This window comes from Chiloscyllium plagiosum, chromosome 1 (assembly GCF_004010195.1).
Source record: "Chiloscyllium plagiosum isolate BGI_BamShark_2017 chromosome 1, ASM401019v2, whole genome shotgun sequence".
Classification (NCBI taxonomy): domain Eukaryota; kingdom Metazoa; phylum Chordata; class Chondrichthyes; order Orectolobiformes; family Hemiscylliidae; genus Chiloscyllium; species Chiloscyllium plagiosum.
The window spans coordinates 32,315,140-32,336,707 of NC_057710.1; the positions used below are offsets into that span (position 1 = coordinate 32,315,140).

General features: G+C 40.9%; 1 protein-coding gene across 4 annotated transcripts in view; it reads left to right on the forward strand.

The window, feature by feature from the left end:
* Positions 1-12,275: 12,275 nt before the first annotated feature.
* ctif (CBP80/20-dependent translation initiation factor) overlaps positions 12,276-21,568 on the forward strand; it is a 233,642-nt gene continuing 224,349 nt past the window's right edge. For 3 of the 4 annotated variants that reach the window (XM_043717726.1, XM_043717902.1, XM_043717988.1), the window contains exon 1: positions 12,484-12,612. In XM_043717726.1, coding sequence (XP_043573661.1) covers positions 12,562-12,612 — 51 coding nt within the window. In that variant the 5' untranslated portion in view covers positions 12,484-12,561. The other variant, XM_043717817.1, reaches the window with a different exon arrangement.

Below are 21,568 nucleotides of genomic sequence, written 5' to 3' on the forward strand. Positions count from 1 at the left end.
GTAGCTGGACATGCATAGAGTTCATTTGTCAAACATGGGGATGACAATAGAAAAACTGTGCACATCTTTTGCAATACGGGTACTCTCGGAAGTGTTCATCACAAATAATGAGCCATGGTTTACCAGCAGGGAACTTGAGTATTTCCTAAAGTCGAATGGTACTCTGCATATAAGGACAGCTCCATCCCATCCATCATCTAATGATCTGGCAGAAAAAGCAATCCAAACTTTAAATGCAGAAAAACACTTAAAGAAACAATGTACAGCTTCACTCGATGCATGACTGTCTCAGTTCCTATTTGATTATAGGACCACCCCTCATACAACTACAAGGATAGTTCAAGCAGAATTGCTACGGGGAGAAGACTCTACACCAATTAAATCTTATTTTGCTGCAATGGGAAGAGGAATGAAACTGATTAGGAATGCCAATGCTGGACACAAGACACCTCTAAGCAATAGAGACAATTTACTTCAAGGAATGAAGTTGGGTATGGGAACCAGGGGAATGGCTCTGCATGGAAACAAGGCATGGCCAACATGAAGTCAGTTCCAATGATGTATAAAGTTCAGAGAGGTGTGACAGTCCTCAACATATGGACCATGTGAAAGCTACAAACTTGCAAATGGTACGGGAGCTAAATGTGCCTGGCTTCTTGACTACATTTCTGACTGTTCCAGAACCCATGGGTTGTCCCTCTCTGTCAAGCATTGAAGATACCTCAGAACTTGAAATAAACATAGAGAATGTTGCTGTATTAATGCCTTTGCCGCCTGAAGAGGAGAATGAATTTCTACTGATATGCTCTAGGTGCAAGAGGTGAGCTACAGTACATTACACGTATTACAGGCAGAGTCGGAGGAACCTGATCTGGTGCAAAAACGCCCCAGCAGGAGGTACAAATACAAACAACCAGCCTATGTCCTCAGCCTCAGAGGGAGGGATGTAATGATTACAATAGGGTCAGCAAGGTGGATCTCATACAGTATGAGTTCCCTGATTGGGGCTATTAATCTGGTAAAATCAGGGAGGCCTGGCTGACAAATATAAATAGGAGTGTTGGAAGTTCTGTTCATTCCGAGAGCTGGTTCTGAGGAAACTGGATCAATGTCAAGAGCCACTGTCCTAGCAGTCCAATTCCTTCTGCAGCCTCCATGCTACCTCAATACTATGTGTCCCTCCACCTATCTTTGTGTTACCTGCAAACATAGCAACAATGCATTCAGTTCCTTCATCTGGATCGTTAATGTATAATGTGAATAGTTGTGAAGCTAACACTGTGCCGACCTCCAATAGTCACCAGCTGTCACCCTGAAAAAGACCCCTTTATCCTCACTTTCTGCCTTCTGCCAGGCAGCCAATCCTCACTCCATGCCAGTACCTTGTCCTCAACATCATGGGCTTTTGTGTTATTTAACGGCCTCCTGTGAGGTACTTTGTCACAGGCCTTCTGGAAATCCAAATGTATCACGTTCATTGGCTTTCACTCTCTAACCAAGTCTGTCTTAAAGAATTTTAACAGATTTGTCAGGCATGACCACCCCTTGACAAAGTTGTGCTGACTAAACCCTGTTTTACTATGCACTTGCAAGTACTCCACAATCTCATTCTTAATAATGGACTCTAAAATCTTACCCATAAATTCCTGTCTTCTGTTCCACACCTTCTTAAAAAGGAGTTTTATTTTAGCCACTTTCCAGTCCTCTGGATCCTCCCTGCCTCCAGAGATTCCTGAAAAATCATGATCATTGCCTTCACAATCTCTTTGTTTGGAGGAGCCAGTGTTGGACTGGGGTGGACAAAGTTAAAAATCACACAACATCAGGTTATAGTCCAACAGGTTTATTTGGAAGCATTGGTTTTCAGAGCGCTACTTGTCATCAGGTGATGAAGGAGCAGCGCTCCGAAAGCTAGTGCTTCCAAATAAACATGTTGGACTATAACCTGGTGTTGTGTGATTTTTAACTTTGTACAATCTCCTTAAGAACCATCGGATGCGTCAGAGAGTCATAGAGGTCATTGCATCTGGTCTGGATGATTTATCCACTTCAAACCTCCATCTCAGCATCTTCCCCTTAGTGATGATCATTAAGCTCACCTCTGGTCACTGACGCTTGAAGTTCTGGTTTGTTACTGCTGTCTTCCATCAGAAAACTGATGCAAAGTACCTACTCAGTTCTACTGCTATTTCTTTGTTCCCCATTATTACCTCTCTAACAGTCCAATGCTCACTATACCCTTTATCCTTTCTTTTTTATATCTAAATATATTTTGCAATCTTCTAATGTAGTACTAGCTAGCTAACCCTCATATTTCATCTTCACACCCATTATTGCTTTTTAGTTGTCCTCTGCTGGTTTTTAAAGGCTTCCCAATCATCTTCACCACATTCTATGTTTTTTCTTTTGCTTTTATGCTCTCCCTGACTTTTCTTGTCAGCCATTGTTGTCTCATCCTCCCCCAGTACATTTTCTAATTCCTGGGGATGAATATTTGCTGTGTCTCTTAAATTATCCAGAAATTCCTGCCATTCCTCCACCTTCTTCCCTGCTAGGGTTCCTTTCCAATCAAATCTGGCCAGCTCCTCCCTCATGTTCGTTACTACTACTCAATTGTAATACCGTTACATCTAATTCAATTAATCTAATTCAAGCTGCTCTATCTCAAACTGTAGGCTGAATGCTATCATATTTTGGTCACTGCCCCACTATGGATTCCTTCACCTTCCATTCCCTAATCAAGCCTGCCTCATTGTGTATCACCAAATCTAGAATTGCTTGCTCCCTAGTGGACTCTAATACAAGCTGCTCCAAAAATCCATCTCATAGACATTCCTGAATTCCTTTTCTTAGGATCCACTAACCTGATTTTCCCAGTCCATCTGCATATTGAAGTCCCTCATAATTGTTTTATTAGTGCCTTCCTCACATGCCTTTTCCATCTCCTGACTTATTTTCTGACCCACACACTAATTACTGCTTGGAGGTTTCTACATAACTCCCATAAGGGTCTTTTTTCCTTTGTGATTCCTCAACTCTACCCACACAGATTCTGACCCTGTATGATTTCTTGCTGTCAATTTATTTTCTTACGAACAAGGTAACACAGCCCCTCTGTCCATCTGTCTGTCCTTTTTAAGAGGATGTGTATCTTTGGATATTTAGTTCCCAGTAGATGCCCTTGCAGTTACATATCTGTGATACCCACAACACTAAACCTGCCAATTGCAATCTAACCAAAAGCTCATTTACCTGGTTTTATATACTGTGTGTTTAAATACAATGCCCTCACTCCTGCATTGACTGCATCCACTCTCATAGTTGACCCTTAACTGCTGTACCTGATGTTGTATTACTGACCTTACTCTGTCCCATCACTTAACTGGAATCTTTACTCTCTCCTGACCAACCCCCACCCCATTAATTTAGAACATAGGATACAAAAATAGAACAGTACAGCACAGTACAGGCCCTTCAGCCCTCGATATTGTGCTGTTCTTTTATTCTACTCTAAGATCAAACTAACCTACACACCCTATATTTTACTATCATCCATGTGTCTATATAAGAGTGCTTAAATGTCCCTAATCCATCTGACTCCATTGCTGGCCACACACCCACCACTCTCTGTGTAGAGAACCTACGTCTGATATCTCCCCAAACCTTCCTCCAATCACCTTAAAATTATGCCCCGCGTGATGGCCATTTCCAGCTCTGACTATCCACTCTTCTATGCCTTTCATCATCTTGTACACCTCGATCGAATCACCTTTCATTCTTCTTTGCTCCAGTATGAAAAGCCCTGGATCCCTTAACCTTTTTTCATAAGACATGCCCTCCAGTCCAGTCAGCATGCTGGTAAATTTCCTCTGCACTCTCTCTAAAGCTTCCATATCTTTCCCATACTGAGGCAACCAGAACTGAACACAATATTCCAAGTGTGGTCTAACCAGGGCTCGATAGAGCTGCAGCATAACCTCACTGCTCTTAAACTCAATCCCTCTGCTAATGAAAGCCAACACACCATACACCTTTTTAACAATCCTGTCAACTTGGGTGGCAATTTGATGGATCAATGGATGTGGACCCCAAGATCCCTCTGTTCCTCCACATTGTCAAGAATCCTGCCCTTAACCCTGCATTCAAATTCAACCTTGCAAAGTGAGTCACTTCACACTGTTACAGGTTGAGCTTCATCTGCCACTTCTCAGCCCAGCTTTGCACCCTGCCAATGTGAATACTGAAGTAAAGTATTCATTAAGAATCTCCCCTCTACAATAGCCCTCTACAAATCCACAACTCCACCAACCTTTGTGTCATCAGCAAACCTACTAACCCACCCTTCCACTTCCTCAACCAAATTATTTATATCACAAAGAGCAGAGGTCACAGAACAGATCCCTGTAGAATACTTCCCATTAATTACAACTCTCGGTCTTCTATTGCCCAGTCAATTCTGTATCCAGACAGCCAAGTTTCCCTGTATCCCATGCCTCCTTGCTTTCTGAATGAGCCTACCATGGGGAACCTTATCAAACATCTTGCTAAAATCCACATCCACTGCTCTACCTTCATCAATATGTTTTGTCACATCCTCAAAAAATTCAATAAGGCTTATGAGGCATGACCTGCCCTTCACAAAGCCATGCTGACTATCTCTAATCAAACTATACTTTTCCAAATAATCATAAATCCTCTCTGTCAGAATAACTTCCAATACTTTGCCCACTACTGACATAAGACTGACTGGTCTGTAATTTCCAGGGTTATCCCTATTCCCTTTCTTGAACACTGCAGTGGACAGTGAGGATGCAACGATCATTTCCAAAGGTGTAGCAATCTCTTCTCTCACTTCCTATAGTAACCTTGGGTATATCCCATCTGGCCCCAGGGACTTACTTATCCTCATGTTTTTCAAAATTTCTAGCACATCGTCTTTTCTAACACCAATACATTCATGCATATCAGCCTGTTTCACACTGTCCTCACAAATCACAAGGTTCTTCTCACTAGTGAATACTGAAGCAAAGTGTTCATTAAGGATCTCCCCTACCTCCTCCGACTCCAGGCACAAGTTCCCTCCTCTATCCCTGATCAGCCTTACCCTCACTCTGGCCAAGCTCTTGTTCCTTCTTTGGGGTTTTTCTTAATCCTGCCCATCAAGGCTTTTTCATGTCTCCTTCTAGCTCTCCTAAGTCCATTCTTCAGTTCCTTCCTGCCTACCTTGTAACCCTCTAGAACCCTGTCTGATCCTTGCCTCCTCAACCTTAAGTAAGCTTCCTTCTTCCTCTTGACTACATGTTCCACATCACTTATCATTCAAATTTCTTCACCATACCATCCCTTCCTTGCCTCAGTGGGACAAACCTGTCCAGCATTTGCAGCAAGTGCTCCCTAAACAACCTCCACAATTCTAGCATACATTGCCCTGGGAATAGCTGTTCCCAATTTATGTGCCACAGTTCCTGCCTAACAGCATTGTAATTCCCCCTCCCCCCAATTAAATACTTTCCCATACCATCTGCTCCTATTCTTCTCCATAACTATAATAAAGGTCAGGGAGTTGTGATCACTATCACTGAAATACTCTTTCACTGAGATCTGATACCTGACCTGGTTCATTGCCAAGCACCAAATCCAATATGGCCTCCTCTCTAGTTAGCCTATCTACATATTGAATCAGGAATCATTCCTGGACATACCTGGTAAAGTCTGCTCCATCCAAACTATTTTCAGGAAGGAGGTTGAAGTCACCCATGACAATAACCCTGTTATTTCTGCACCTTTCCAAAATCTATCTCACAATTTGCTATTCCATGTCTCTGCTGCTATTGGGGGGCAGTCTATAGAAAGCTCCCATAAAGTGACTGCTCCTTTCCTGTTTCTGACTTCCACCCATACGGACTCTGTAGACAAACCCTCCTCAACAACCTCCCTTTCTGCAGCTGTGATGCTATCCCTGATTAGCAATGCCACTCCCTCACCTCTTTTACCTCCCTCCCTTTTTCTTTTGAAACATCTAAACCCTGGAACATCCAAAAACCACTCCTGACCCGTGATATTCAAGTCTCCGTAATGGTCACAACATCATAGCTCCATATACTGATCCATAGTCTAAGTTCATCACCCTTATTCCTGACATTTCTCATGTTAAAATACACACACTTCAACCCATCACACTGACTGCAACTTTGCTGTATCAACTGTCTATCCTTCCTCACAGACTCTCTGCACACTATATTTGCATGTTCACCAGCCACCCCATTCTCTGATCCATAGCTCCAGTTCCCATCCTCCTGCCAAACTAGTTTAAACTCTTCCAAAGAGCTCCAGTAAAACTTCTGCCCAGGATATTGGTGCCTCTCCAGTTCAGGTGCAACCAGTCCTCTTTGTATAGGTCCCACCTTCCCCAGAAGTTATCCTAATGATCCACAGATCTTAAGCCCTCCCTCCTACACCAGGTCTGCAGCCACACGCTCAGCTGCACTCGCTCTGTTCTTAGCCTCACTAGCACGTGGCACCAGTAGCAATCTTGAGATTACTACTCTGCTCGTCTGGCCGTTTAGCTTCCAATCTAACTCCCTATATTCACTTTCAAGTCCTCATACCTTTTCCTAGCTATGTCATTGGTAGCAATGTGTACCATAACTTCTGACTGCTCTCCCTCCTCCTTAAGAATCCTAAAGACCCAATCTGAAACATCCCTGACCTGGCGCCCGGTAGGCAACATACCATCCGGGACTCTTGTTCGCAATCACAGAATCACTTGCGTGTTCCTCCACCCATTGAATCTCCTTTCACTATCACTCTCCTATTTTCCCCCTTCCCTTCTGAGCAGCAGTCAGGTTCAGTGCCAGGGACCTGAGCACTGTAGCTTTCCCCTGGTAAATCTCTCCCCACTCCCGAAACAGTATCCAAAGTGGTATACTTATTATTGAGGAGAACAGCCACAGGCGATCCCTGCACTGTCTGCCTATTCTCTTTCCTTCTCCTGACGGTTAAGCAGCTACCTTTACCCTGTAACTTAGGTGTGACTAACACCCTATAATCCCACTCTATCACTCCCTCACCCTCCCAAATGATCCAAAGTTCATCCAGCTCCAGCTGCAGTTCCCTAATGAAATTAAGGGTTACTGTTTTAGGAGAGAGATGAGAAAATTTCTTTTCTCCAGAGTATTGTGTATTTGGGACTCTCTACCTCAAAAGGTCATCACACACCAGGTTATATCTTTATCAGCTGGTTGAAGAGGCAGCGTCTCGAAAGCTAGTGCATCCAAATAAACCTGTTGGACTATAAACTGGTGTTATGTGATTTTTAACTTTCTCCACCCCTGTCCAACACTGGCACCTCCAAATCATAAAGTGATGGATGTGAGCTCACTGAATATTTTTAAAGGCATGGATATATTTGTTATCTTAGCAAATAAGAATCCATGGTTATTGGGAGTCGATGGGAATGGAGAATTTGGAACACAAGAAATCAGCCATTATTTTATTGAATGGCAGAGCAAGTTTGTATATATAAATGTTCATAAGTTTTATCTTCATAGATGCTGCCAGATCTAATGAATATTTCCAGAACTTTTGTTTTTAATGTCAAGAAAGATAATTTAATGATGAACAACAAAACTGATGAAACTGAGCTTCCTGAAACTTAAAGCTTTTTTTGGGAGTCTCATCTTTTGCACAATCACCAGCAAAGCTTCTGTGCATGTTGTTGTATTGTTCCCTCTGGAAACCCCAGAGCAACTTTATCTGCAAACATAGGACCATAAGACCATAAGAGATAGGAGTGGAAGTAAGGCCATTTGGCCTATCGAGTCCACTCCGCCATTCAATCATGGCAGATGGGCATGTCAACTCTACTTACTCGCATTCTCCCCGTAGCCCTTACTTCAAGTTCCACATGTATGTCAACAACACCAAGCCTTAGCTCATCACCATCCTTGTTATCTCTTCACTCTAATTTGTCAGATTGCATAGTTTCACTATTCAAGACACACAAATACATCTTATCAGGCTTGCACCATTTAAAAGACCAAGGAGCTTAATTTGACCTTTTGTGTAACTGTAACTAAAAGTACTACAATGTAAATTATTTCATTGCAAAAATGGCATAAAAAGTATTAACTTCTAAAGATCAAAACTTCAGGGTGATTTATATGGGTGGTGCAAATAGAACAATATTTTGGAGTTCTTCCCTTTAGAAATGATGGCATAGAATGTTTGTTGTCCACAGAATGTGTGGCTTCATAGGCCAGATAATATCTTCTTTTCTCATTCAATATTTCCTTTTTCCCTTGTTCCCTAAACACCAACTTTCTCGCTGTATGAAGATATTGCACCTGATCTCATTTGATATGTGTTGTACCATTGTTTTGCTAAACAATGGGTTAATTATACAATGTAGATATTAATGATACAAAATTTGATTCCCTAAAACTTTCTTACATTTGACTACCTATATTATATTATACTGCCATTCTCACCCTCACCCCAACACTCCCACCTCTAAATGATTAGAATCTACTCAGTGAATGAATTAAATATTCCTTGCCATAACATCAGATGGCACAATCATGAATTAATAATTATTCATCAACCATAGACTTTTGGTTGAAAAATGTAAACACTGATGATGGAGGTAATTGTTATATTAAGTTTAATTTACAAACAAGTAAAAAGATTCAGCTATACTACAGGAAATCAGCACAAATTGCTTTGATCATAAATTTACAATTGAAATCGATGTCTGAGATTGATATAAATTTGTGAGATTAAATAAAGATTGGACTCCCGAGAGCTTACACATCAACTGCATTAGTTAGCCAGTCTATTGAGTAGATAAACATTCATACGTCCTCAGTTAACAATGTTTCCTTGGCTTATACAAACTCATCTTTATTAATTGGCAGAGATAAATTAGTTGCTTTGCTTTGCCTTCCTCTCACTGGATGGTATTTAGCCTTTTGACCTCATTCTGTAAAGGTGCTGTCCATTCAGAGTAATACTGCACAGAAGAGGCCCTTCAGCCCATCAAGTCTGCACTAACCTATCTATATTACCCCACTTTCCTGTACTTGACACATAATCTTGAATTTTACAACATTTCAAGTGCTTATTCATGTACTCTTTAGAAATGTTGTTCACTCCCTTAACCAGCCTCTTATGCTTATGAGACCATCTCTCGTCCTCTGGATAAAATGATTCTTTCCCCAACCCCCCTCTAAACCTCCTGCCCTTCATATTAAGATTATGTCCCCTCATTACTGACTCTTCAGCTAAGGGGAACAGCTGCTTACTATCCACCGCCTCTATGACCCTCGTAATTTTGTATACCCAAATCAGGGGCAATTTTGTATATCTCTCCACCTTCTCTGCTCTAAAGAAAACAACTTGCACCTATTCAGCCTCTCCTCATAGCTAAAATACTCCAACCTAGACTTCCCTGCACCCCCTCGGGAGCAATCACACCCTTCCCATTGTTTGGCTACTGGAACTACGCACAGTACACCAGCTATCCTAACCAAAGTTTTGTACAGTTCCAACATAACCTCCCTGCTCTTGTAATCTATCCCAAAAATGATCAAGGGAAGTGTCCTGTAAGCCTTCTTAACCAATCCACTAATCTATCTCACGACCTTCAGGAATCTCTGGACAATCACCTCAAGATCCCTCTGTTCCTCTGAACCTCCTAGTATCCTGCCATTCATTGAGCATTTGCTTGCTTGTCATTCCTCCATTATCTTCTGCTCCCGGGTAAATTTGCATAGAGCTGTGTTGGGACTAGCTGTAAATTGTTACCTTATTTGATTACTTCAACAAAGTTCCACACTAGTGTTGCCTGTAGCCGGGTGCTGGTTACTCAAACAATTTTTACTTACGTCATCTTGCTCTGTTAGAGTCGGATATTCTGTATTTAAAAAGACTACAAGAACTAAAACAATGAAAGAGAAGCATTATATACTCTTAATTTTCAAAGCATTTCTCAATTTTACTACAATATCCGAGTGTCAGATGTGAGAAGTGAATTCAGCACATTTGTTATCAGTCATCGCATAGTCATATTTCTACCTTGATAACTTCCAAATCAATTAAACACTGGCACCTGAACATAGATGACTGAGTCACTCCATCACGTCCCAGGGCTTGACTACTGAAGAGGTTTTATATAAGGAGTCTACAGTTATTAAATTATTGTTTGAATATCTTTCTACCCTACTTTGTAAATCATCTTTAGATCTGTAGTAATAGTAGCATTTTTAAAAATTAATTGGTGAATAAGGATGTGTCTATATATTAGCTTTGATGGTTTAATAAGCATTAGCTGTTTCCTTGTGTAGTGTTTGGATTGTCAATTGATTCCATACTGAGGACACAATTAAGATAGTTCTTAAGATAGTACTAAATGCAAGGTGCTGCATTTTGGGAAAGCAAATCTTCGTAGGACTTATACACTTGATGGTAAGGTCCTAGGGAGTGTTGCTGAACAAAGAGACCTTCGAGTGCCCGTTGATAGCTCCTTGAAAGTGGAGTCGCAGGTAGATAGGTTAGTGAAGAAGGTGTTTGGTATGCTTTCCTTTATTGGTCAGAGTATTGAGTACAGGAGTTGGGAGGTCATGTTACCGCTGTACAAGACATTGATTAGACCACTGTTGGAATATTGCATGCAATTTTGGTCTCCTTCCTATCAGAAACTTGAAAAGATTTACAAGGATGTTGCCAAGGTTGGAGGAGCTGAGCTACAGGGAGAGGCTGAACAGGCTGGGGCTGTTTTCCCTGGAGCGTTGGAGGCTGAGGGGTGACCTTATAGAGGTTTACAAAATTATGAGGGACATGGATAGAATAAATAGACAAAGTCTTTTCCCTGGGGTCGGGGAGTCCAGAACTAGAGGGCATAGGTTTAGGGTGAGAGGGGAAAGTTATAAAAGAGACCTAAGGGGCAACTTTTTCATGCAGAGGGTGGTACGTGTATGGAATGAGCTGCCAGAGGATGTGGTGGAGGCTGGTACAATTGCAACATTTAAGAGGCATTTGGATGGGTATATGAATAGGAAGGGTTTGGAGGGATATGGGCCGGGTGCTGGCAGGTGGGACTAGATCGGGTTGGGATATCCGGTCGGCATGGACGGGTTGGACCGAAGGGTCTGTTTCCATGCTGTACATCTCTATGACTCTTCTACAACTGTGTTAAATGGTGCAGGAGAGGAAGAAATTAACGATGGGGAAGAACAACAATGGAGAGTTGTCCTTGTAGTGTATTTCATAACCTTTGGACAATGCAAATTACTTATGCTCAATTGGTTACATTTGAAGTGTAGGCAATGCTGTCATGGAAGGAAACATTGCAAACAATTTGTACCTAGCAAAGTCATGTAATATTGCCCAAGCTTAATGATAAACATCAATCATTGAGAACTTCTCTGTTTTTCTCTTATGGGATTTGTTTCAAACCTTTCATCACATTGCTCCTTGCTATTTGTTTATTGTAGTCATGAGGCTTAGGATCTTCCAAAGTTTCTTGCACAACCCTGATTTTCATCACTCTATCATCACTTTATCTTGACTTTACAGTTTGGAATTTCTTTCCTGAACTTTTTTCTCTCTTTCCTCATTTAAGATGCTCTTTAAACCTACTCTGACTAAGCTTTGGTCATTTCTCCTGTTTCAAAATGTGGGTTGGTGTCAAATGCTGTTTGAGAGTATTCCTGTGAAGTGCTTTGGGATGTTTGAATACATTCAAGTTGCTGCATAAGTTGTTCTGTTTAGGATTATTGATCTGAGACCTTAACTCAATTTTTCCCTTCACAGATGCTGCCAGGCATTGTATTGGTTTTATTTTGGTTACTATTACTGTTGTTGTGTAGAGAGATATAGAGAATAAAGCAAAGAACTGTGGATGCTGAAAATATGACACAAAAATGGTAATTGTTGGAGAAGCTCAGCAGGTCGAGCAGCAATTTCTGTTTTTGTGAGAGGTGGACAAGTTTGGTAAGGAAATTCCAAAGCATAGAGCCTGCACCACACTGATACTGAAAAGTGATATTGGTTATTGTCCCTTTAAATCCAAGATTTGTTAAATTAGATCGAGCGAGGTGACATTTAAAACATTCCCAAAATTGGTCATTAAACCTGTCAGGCATTGACTCATTAGACAACGTTAATTTGTCGATGTTAAGTTGTAACACGCTGGAACAACTGCAGTGGAAAGAAGGCTATACAGTACCTGTATTCATGTTTGAAATGAACTACACATCCCAGAATACCAGTGTGCAGCAATGTTAACATCCACAGGGAGGGTGCCGGGCCGCGTCACATTCCCGCATCATTGCGTGTACTTTGTGGCACTGGGATATTGGACAGAAACCCTTGAGTCTGGGCTTCAGGAGAGTGATCCACTCCCAAGAAGGGGTAGTGGTGGGGGTAAACAGTATTAAGACTGAGGAGACAAGAGCCGCCCCAGAGAATTTTTCAAAGGTCAGACAATGGTTTCTCGAACCATGAGTTGGAGTTTGCTGTTTCTGCGGATATTGAGTGTTACATTGTGTGTGAGAATGGCAAATGCTGTACTTTCGATTGTGTTGCCATGAGGGGATTGAAAACGCTACAAAAGTAAGATTGCGGATGTTTCATTGTGAAATGTTGTTGGAGAGGGAGTCATACTCATTTCGCTCCCGGCTTGTGCCATTATTGGGGGAGTTGAGACGCGTGATCCGTGTCAATTCCGAATACGTTATGAATTGTTACAGGATGAATGGACTGCTGGCTGCTGAAACGCAGCAACCAGGATTGTCTAGATTGCGTATTGCAGTGATTTTTTTTTTGAAGGGATAAAGCACACCTTGCAGTATTCTCCAAATAAGAGCAAACTGACTCATTCATTTATTTTCTGAAATCAAAGTGGGGATTTGTGCGACTAATGAAGGGTCTGCGGGGATCTAATGACAAAGGGGATCGATCTCGTTATTTTATTATATAGATGCAGTAGGCAGCGACATATTTAGCTACGCATTACATCTCCAGTCGATTTCTGAACAGAAATGTTGGCGATGGGGGAAGAGGCTATTTCAAACTGTATAATTTCCTCCTTTCAGATGCGATAGATTGTTGATTAATTGTCAACGTGTTGTATAACCTTTAAAAATAGGGGTGAGGAAAGTTTATATTAATATGCATGCCGTGAGTGTATTTATATCCTCCTGTGGTAATTCCTATTGAACACGACTGATCCGCAATGACAAACTGTCCTTAAAAGGATCTGGGCGCGGCTGCTTGTCTGAGACCTTTTTTTTCCCCAGCAGCACCTCGTCTATTGACGGGCGGAATGAGAGAACCCTGTGCTTTTTCAGCGCGGTGTCTCTAGGCTGGATGGTCCGGCCTACCTTCCTGAGCTGAGAGCTCCCAGTGCAGACTGTCTGAGGGAGAGAGGAGGGGTGAGGCTGCCTCTCAGACCTTGACCAGCTGCTGCCACGTGACAGGCAGACAATTCCTCCAAACCAGGCATTTCCTGCAACAGTCTAGATGAGATCAGCTTCACCAAAACCAGTTTGAGATTGAGCAGTGTGTCGTATTCTTTACAAACCCGTCTGCAACCCAATGTAATCAATCCCACTCCAGTTTACCCCTGAAATCTGGGATGTGCTCCCAGAGCTGTTTTGAAGCATTTCCAATGTCCTACTTAATTGCACTACAGACCTCGGCCAAAAAATGGTTATTTGAGCACGGATGGGGTTTCGAGATTGAGGCTGAGCCCATACATACCTTTCATAGGGGCAGCGGGATATAATTAGGAACAGGGTTGCTACCCGATTTCTCGAGTCTGCAGTTCAAAAACAATGTCTTGTGTCCCTCATCATTAAAAATCACACAACACCAGGTTATAGTCCAACAGGTTTAATTGGAAGCACACTAGCTTTCGGAGCGACGCTCCACTATCCCCTGATGAAGGAGCGTCGCTCCGAAAGCTAGTGTGCTTCCAATTAAACCTGTTGGACTATAACCTGGTGTTGTGTGATTTTTAACTTTGTAAACCCCAGTCCAACACCGGCATCCCGAATCATTCCCTCATCATGTTAGCCAACTGAGCACAAAACGGGATTCAATTTACTACTTTAACTATTTTTATTCCTGGTGTGTTTAACATTGCACCTATTGATGGTTATTTTATTTGGATTGGGGGCACCAGAAAGACAAATTTTAAATATTAATCCTGCAATACCAATATCTTGTAGTTGATTTTTTTTCATGAAGCATCAACAATATTGCACATGTACGTTATACATGATTTGGAGATGCCGGTGTTGGATAGGTGTGTAAAAGCTTAAAAATCACACAGCACTAGGTTATAATTCAAATAAACCTGTAACCTGATTTTTAACTATGTATGTTATACTTCAACTTATTTTAAAATACATGTTGTTCTAAGTTCTAATGAAAACCATATACAATCCAATTTGAACATTCTGTTTTTTGATTACTGATATGGCTTGATACTTTGTAAAAACTGAAAGAGCTGTGGAAGTTGTTGATCAGAACAAAAGCTCAGCAGGTCTGGCAGCATCTGGGGAAGGAAAGCAGAGTTAACGTTTCGGTTCCGGTGACCCTACAGCAGCTCTGAGATGCTGCACTTTTCCACCAATTTCTGTTTTTGTTTATGGCTTGAGATTTTACTTGGTTAGAAGTGCAGTTCTTGAAATTTTGCATTTTTTCTTCTCTTTTGAAAAAGTTAAAACATTCCTTGTTTTCAAGAATGACAGCTGTACTCCAATATGTCTTTTATTGATATAATCAGGCCTGTAGTCTATCCTTGCCTGATCTCTCCAGGTGTACACTATAGTGTTGGGATGTGAGAAACCTAGTAGACATTTGTTACTTAACCCAAAAGCTGAGTCCAGTCAGGTATTTGTGGGCTGTGACTTTTAACATTCTTTCATTGTGCCTAGTTTTAGGAAACATCAAATTTGACAACACTCACAAAGGCTACAATAGAAGACATTTTGATATGTTTGGTTTTGGTGTGACAAGTGAAGATGATAATGACCCAAAAGACCATGTGACTGATTACAATGTTATCCAAGTAACTATCAGCTAACTTTGGTGAAGACTAACCCAGAATCTTGATCTGTGATAATTGGGGGGGTAGAGGAAGCAAAGAACTGCGGATGTTGGAAATCAGAAACAAAGTTAAAAATCACACAACACCAGGTTATAGTCCAACAGGTTAAATTGGAAGCACACTAGCTTTCGGAGCGACGCTCCTTCATCAGGTGACTATCAGGTGACTGGTGTACACCCCAGTCCAACACCGGCATCTCCAAATCACATCAGAAACAGGCTTCTTAAGCCTGAAAATATAAGGATGTTGGGAGGTGAAGTGGAGACTCTTGTGGAAGAAAACTCCCAACAGAGACTACTTGCAAGATGAATTGGAGAATCGTATGATATTGTTGTAGCTAGAGTGAGTAACAATCAAAATACAACTGAAAGGACTAATGGGATGCCTCAGCTCTTGGAACCTTGGGATGATGAGCTTTTAGCTGATTTTTGATTAAGATGATCTGCTTTCAGAGTCCAGAATGGATTCTGAAAGTGGATATTGTAGTAGAACTGGTACAACGAGCTGCATTTCCAATTGCACACAGCCTTTAAGCAGCAGATGGCAAAGTATGAACTCCCAGATTCCAGAAATGTCCAGAGAATTTCAAAGAGAAAATAGAGAATTATTAGATTGTAATGATGAAGAATTTGAGTTTCCCTTGGATGAATTTGATGATTTGTTCGTGCAGGGTGAACTGAATGCAGAAACTGAACCTGATAGAGCAATGATTCTGGATCAGTGGTGCTGGAAGAGCACAGCAATTCAGGCAGCATCTGACGTGCTGCTCGTCGGATGCTGCCTGAATTGCTGTGCTCTTCCAGCACCACTGATCCAGAATCTGGTTTCCAGCATCTGCAGTCATTGTTTTTACCTGATAGAGCAATAAGTCAGTTCCCAACATTCCTCAAATCCTTAGTAGAAGAGCCACAGAGAAATAACAAAGCATGTTGCAGAAGCAGCAGATAACAGACCCAGTCCATGCCAAGAGCAAAATGTAAAAGCTGCTGATAATACTTCTGGATCTCAATTACAAAGCCAAGCTAAACATCTTAAAAGTGGCATACATACTGAAAATGCAGGGCCAGGTTCCATGCTAAATGATCATAATTCCATGAAATAGACAGGCATTCCTTCTGTAGATGGAACAAATAATACAAGTGTTCTCACGATGGAACTGAGAAAGAAGCAGCTTAACTCATTAACACTGTATGAGTCCTTTGACAGAAGGCCAAAGAACGATTCAGTACTTGGCAATCTGTGCATCTTGTCTGAAGTAATTTCAGGTTCCTTTGGCAATGGAAACAATTTTCATAATGATGGTGCAGAAATAAGCAATATGAATGAAAGAAAGTTCACCCCCCCCCCCCCTCCTCTAGCTTATCTCTCCATGTTTCAGGCTCTCTGCCTTTATTCCTGATGGAGGGCTTTTGCCCGAAACGTCGATTTTGCCTGTCCTCGGATGCTGCCTGAATTGCTGTGCTCTTCCAGCACCACTGATCCAGAATCTGGTTTCCAGCATCTGCAGTCATTGTTTTTACCTATCAGATAGTACTGCCTATATGGATGTAGAACTTGGTGATGACATTTTGAGAAGTTTGATTGGGTTCTCAGTAGCAGAAATGAGAAACTCCATAAAATGCCCTAATCAACAGCAAATGTTAACCGCGGGATTACAAAATGCCAGCAGGAGTTGGTGGGCCTTTGTTGTCTAATGACTATTGAATTTAACCCAACCTTAACTACTAGAGTTTTGGCTTTCCATCAAGTAACTCTAGAAGACCTACAGGATTTAGAATACCGGGTACATTCGGGGAAATAAAACCTGTAATTAAATAATTAAGCAACTGGAGTTTGAGATTTGTTTTTCTGTATGCTCTTGCATTATAGGTTTCGAGGATAATTTACATAGAACTTAGAACATAGAAGAAAACAGCGCAGTACAGGCCCTTCGGCCCTCGATGTTGCGCCGATCCAAGCCCACCTAACCTACACTAGCCCACTATCCTCCATATGCCTATCCAATGCCCGCTTAAATGCCCATAATGAGGGGGAGTCCACCACTAATTTTAATTTTAATCATATTAAGATATATGCTTGTGTTTAACTTGTGAAATTTGGCTTCTGAAAAATAAACAGTTCTAAAAAAGGTGGGTGGCATGGTGGCACAGTGGTTAGCACTGCTGCCTCACAGCGTCAGAGACCCGGGTTCAATTGGCAACTCTTTGTGTGGAGTTTGCACATTCTCCCCGTGTCTGAGTGGGTTTCCTCCGGATGCTCCGGTTTCCTCCCACAATCCAAAAATGTGCAGGTTAGGTGAATTGGCCATGCTAAATTACCAGTAGTGTTAGGTGAAGGGGTAAATGTAGGGGAATGGGTCAGGGTGGATTGCGCTTCAGCGGGCTGGTGTGGACTTGTTGGGCCAAAGGACCTGTTTCCACACTGTAAGTAATCTAATCTAAAAAACAGTTTGCTGAGTTTACCCAGTGACCCTTTTTCAGAACCATTCTTCAGGAATGGCTCTGTGCATTGTACTGTAGTATTAAGCACATTTATCATTTCTGAATTTTATTACATCAGTGTAGTTGGGTGGAACTTTTATACTCCATCCACTTAACAATGGAAGATAATTAAATTATATTGTTGGCATAGGCCTCAAATACAACTCTGGATTAGTGGTGCTGGAAGAGCACAGCAGTTCAGGCAGCATCCAAGGAGCTTTCTGAACTGCTGTGCTCTTCCAGCACCACTAATCCAGAATCTGGTTTCCAGCATCTGCAGTCATTGTTTTTACCTCAAAAACAACTCCGTCATTGATAGATTTTTCTGTATTGGATGCAGAATTTTTTTAAACCAAACTGGTGAGAGTAGTCTCATTTATCATCCTACCTTAATGAAATGGTCCTTTTATTTTTGTAGTAAATAACGAGTTATGCACAACTCAAAACAACAGCAGTTTTAAAAGGGAGAAGAACAGACAAAGGAAGCATATGGTGAGGTCAGTGCAGGAGACAAAGATGGAAAGAAACTGACACTGCCTTTGCTGTTTGAATTCATGTATCACTGGACATTGGGGTGCATCTGGTAAAGTCACAAAGGGTGGTATGTGTATGGAAGTGGTGGAGGCTAGTACAATTGCAGCATTTAAGGGGCATTTCGATGGGTATGTGAATATGAAGGGTTTGGAGGGATATGGGCCAGGTGCTGGCAGGTGGGACTAGATTGGGTTGGGATATCTGGTTGGCATGGATGGGTTGGACCGAAGGGTCTGTTTCCATGCTGTACATCTCTATGAACTCCATTCATTTCATGTGGTACTGGGAAATGATCTCTTTAATCAATGGTTGAATAATAAATTTGACCTTGTCAGCAAAGTAAGAGGATCACTACCCTAAGGTTATTTAACAATACCAGTTTTTCTTGTCATTAATTGTGTGATCTCCTACTTTAATAAAAAGAACTGTAATCGTTATACAAAAGAACTTTCATTCAGAGTGTGTAGAAAAGAGGAATGCCTCTCATGCAGCTAAAAATTAACAGAAAGATGTGAAATATACTTTCACTTGAGGTTAAAGTATATTGATTGTATAAGTGAGGAATGCAATTGGAGGGTCATGTTGCTGGTAGTACTATTTTTATTCTGCACCTATAACCTGATGAGTAACTCTTAAACACTGATTTTTTTGTTTGAAAATCTTTTTGCATTTTTGTCTGTTTTGTTTACAGGACATAATGACCAGCACTCCTGAAGTGTTTGCAGTATTTTTTTCATCCACAAGTTTTATAATAATCATGTTAGTTGCCAGTCCTAGCTACAAAACTGACCTTACTCCAGATTGAATTATTCTCCAATGCGACGTTCTTCTTGTCGCACTTGCTTGCGGGTTTTTGAGGGGGCTGTGTTTTCCTTTAAAAACTTTTGGATTATATATTTTTAAAATCTCAAACTGATCGCTTTACATTAACAGCCAGCAAATGATTTTCTAAGTTTTAATGTAATTTTGTTTTAAAGTGATTTATGAATAGTGGTGGATTCATCACACTGATTTAAAATGTTTGTTTTTGTGAAAAGTCATTTTCCAGCTATTACTCCATTATGAATCAACCTGCTCCAAGGTATTAATTAAATGTATCAATGACTTTAATGCAGAAGAATTTGTAAAATATGTCAAATTATTCAGGACCATGGCGATTTTTTACATTTGGAAATGAGTTTGAATATTGAAAAATAAACATTTCTCAACTGCAGGTTGGACCGAAGGGTCTGTTTCCATGCTGTACATCTCTATGACTCTATGACTTTACGTGCGATTTGCTGAAAACAGTGAAATGGCTGTTTCTAGATGCATGTTTCTGTCAGGATAGGTTGTAGCCTGCAGTTGACTTTTCTAGTTTTATGTGGTCAGTTTCCCAACTGAAATGATTGAAGTGCCCCATTAGTTTTTAATGTAGGCTATTCCAATTGATTCAGAATATTCAGAACATGGTCTTCAACAAGTTTCCATTAATGTTTAGTTCGAGAAAATGAGTTGAGCATAGACCAAGTCTCACCAGTTAAATTTAGAGCTGGTGAAAATCCTGAAACTTTCTTCCTAACACTATGCTTGTCCCTACTCCAAAATGGTCTACTGTATTTCAATAAGACAGCTTATAACCATCTTTGCAGGGGCAACGAGAAATGGGTTCTCTAGATGCAATCATTCCAGGGCAAGTACATCTGTCCTTAGACCAAAACTGCACACAGTATACCAGGTGTGTGGCCTCACCAATGCCCTATATAATTGAAATAAGACACTTTCATTCTTGTCGTCAAATCCCTTTGTAACAAAATTATTACCAATTTATGAGGGAAGTCTTCCTTTTCAGTTGTGTTAAAGTATTTTGATTGTCAACCTGAATTACAGGAACAGGTAATTTAATAGTTTTTAATCTCAGTGCAGCTCCTGAATATCTTATGACCTCATGCTAACCCTCCAAATTTCTGAATTTGAGTCATTAGTGCTGTTAGAGGAGCCAGACTGGGATTTGATAGCAAACTGAAAGTTCATGCATGCAGACGATATCATCATTAGTTTATCAACTCTGTCTGTAAATGTATGTGTCCTTTATTAGTAAGGAGATGTACTTAGGGGTATTAGAAAGTGCGATAGTGATAAGTGACAAGTTATGGTAGGCATTCAAGTGGTATTTAAGTATCTGTAAAAGTTTTCATTTAGCAGATTAATACTTGAGCATGTTCGTAAGCAGACGAGGAAGGGAAGTTAATTTACTTTCCCTGTGATGTGGAGGTGCAAAGTTAAAAATCACACAACACCAGGTTATAGTCCAACAGGTTTATTTGGAAGTACTAGCTTTTGGAGCGCTGCTCCTTCATCAGTGGTAGCAGTGGAGCAGGATCATAGGACACAGAATTTATAAACAAAAGACCGCAGTGTAATGCAACTGAAACAATATCGTCATTGTCATAGAGGGCAACTGCATAGAAAAAGACTGTTGGCCCATCAAGTCTGCGCTGGTTAAAAACATCTAACTATTCCAATCCTGTTTTCCAGCCTTTAGCCCATATCCTTGTATGCCTTGGCATCTGAATACTTAAATGTTGTGAGGGTTTCTGCCTCTAGCACCCTTGCAGGCACTGAGTTCCAAATTCCCACTACTCCCAGTGGAAAAAAATTATCTCATTCTATCTAAACCGTAACTTAACTCTATGTCCCTGTCATTGATCCCTCCACCAAGAGGAAAGCTACCCTCCTGTCTACCATGTCGATGACACTCAATGTTACACATCTCAATCATGGTCCCATATTTAAAAAAAAACTGCACAAGAAAAGACCTCATGCTGTTTTCGGTGGGGTTGGAGAGAGGGAGAGATTAACATTGTTTCACATTAATTAGTTAACTGTATATCAGTGTTGGGATAAATGGATAATAAATTATTCAGTGGGAAGATGGTGGCATTTTGCTAATGTAATCTTAGATTTAGGCAAAGGTATAGAATTCCAAAGCTCCCCAATTGAGAAATTTCTCCTCATTTTAGTCCTAAATGGGCAACTCTTACTCTGAGGACTGTGACTCTTATTATTATAATATAAGGGAAACACTTATCCTATCAAGTCCCTTAAGAATTTTGTAAGTAATTAGAATGCTTCACATCCCTCTCATCTTTAATCTCTCCTTATTGGAGGATCTCGTCCAAGGAGGCAGTTTAAGGAACTTTATTTACACTTCCTCCTTTAGGTAAGGAAATGAAAAGCACTCCAGCAGTACTTTTACAATGCCTATGCAGTAAAATTTCTTGTACTCCAAATCTTTTCAATAAAGGTGAACATACAGTTCGCTATTCTAATTGCTTGCTGTACCAGTATGATAACTTTCAATACTTAAATCATTCAAAGTTTGTGAGAAGATTTGTAGCTCGGGTGCTTGTTGTTGTGGTTCTGTTCGCTGAGCTGGGAATTTGTGTTGCAGACGTTT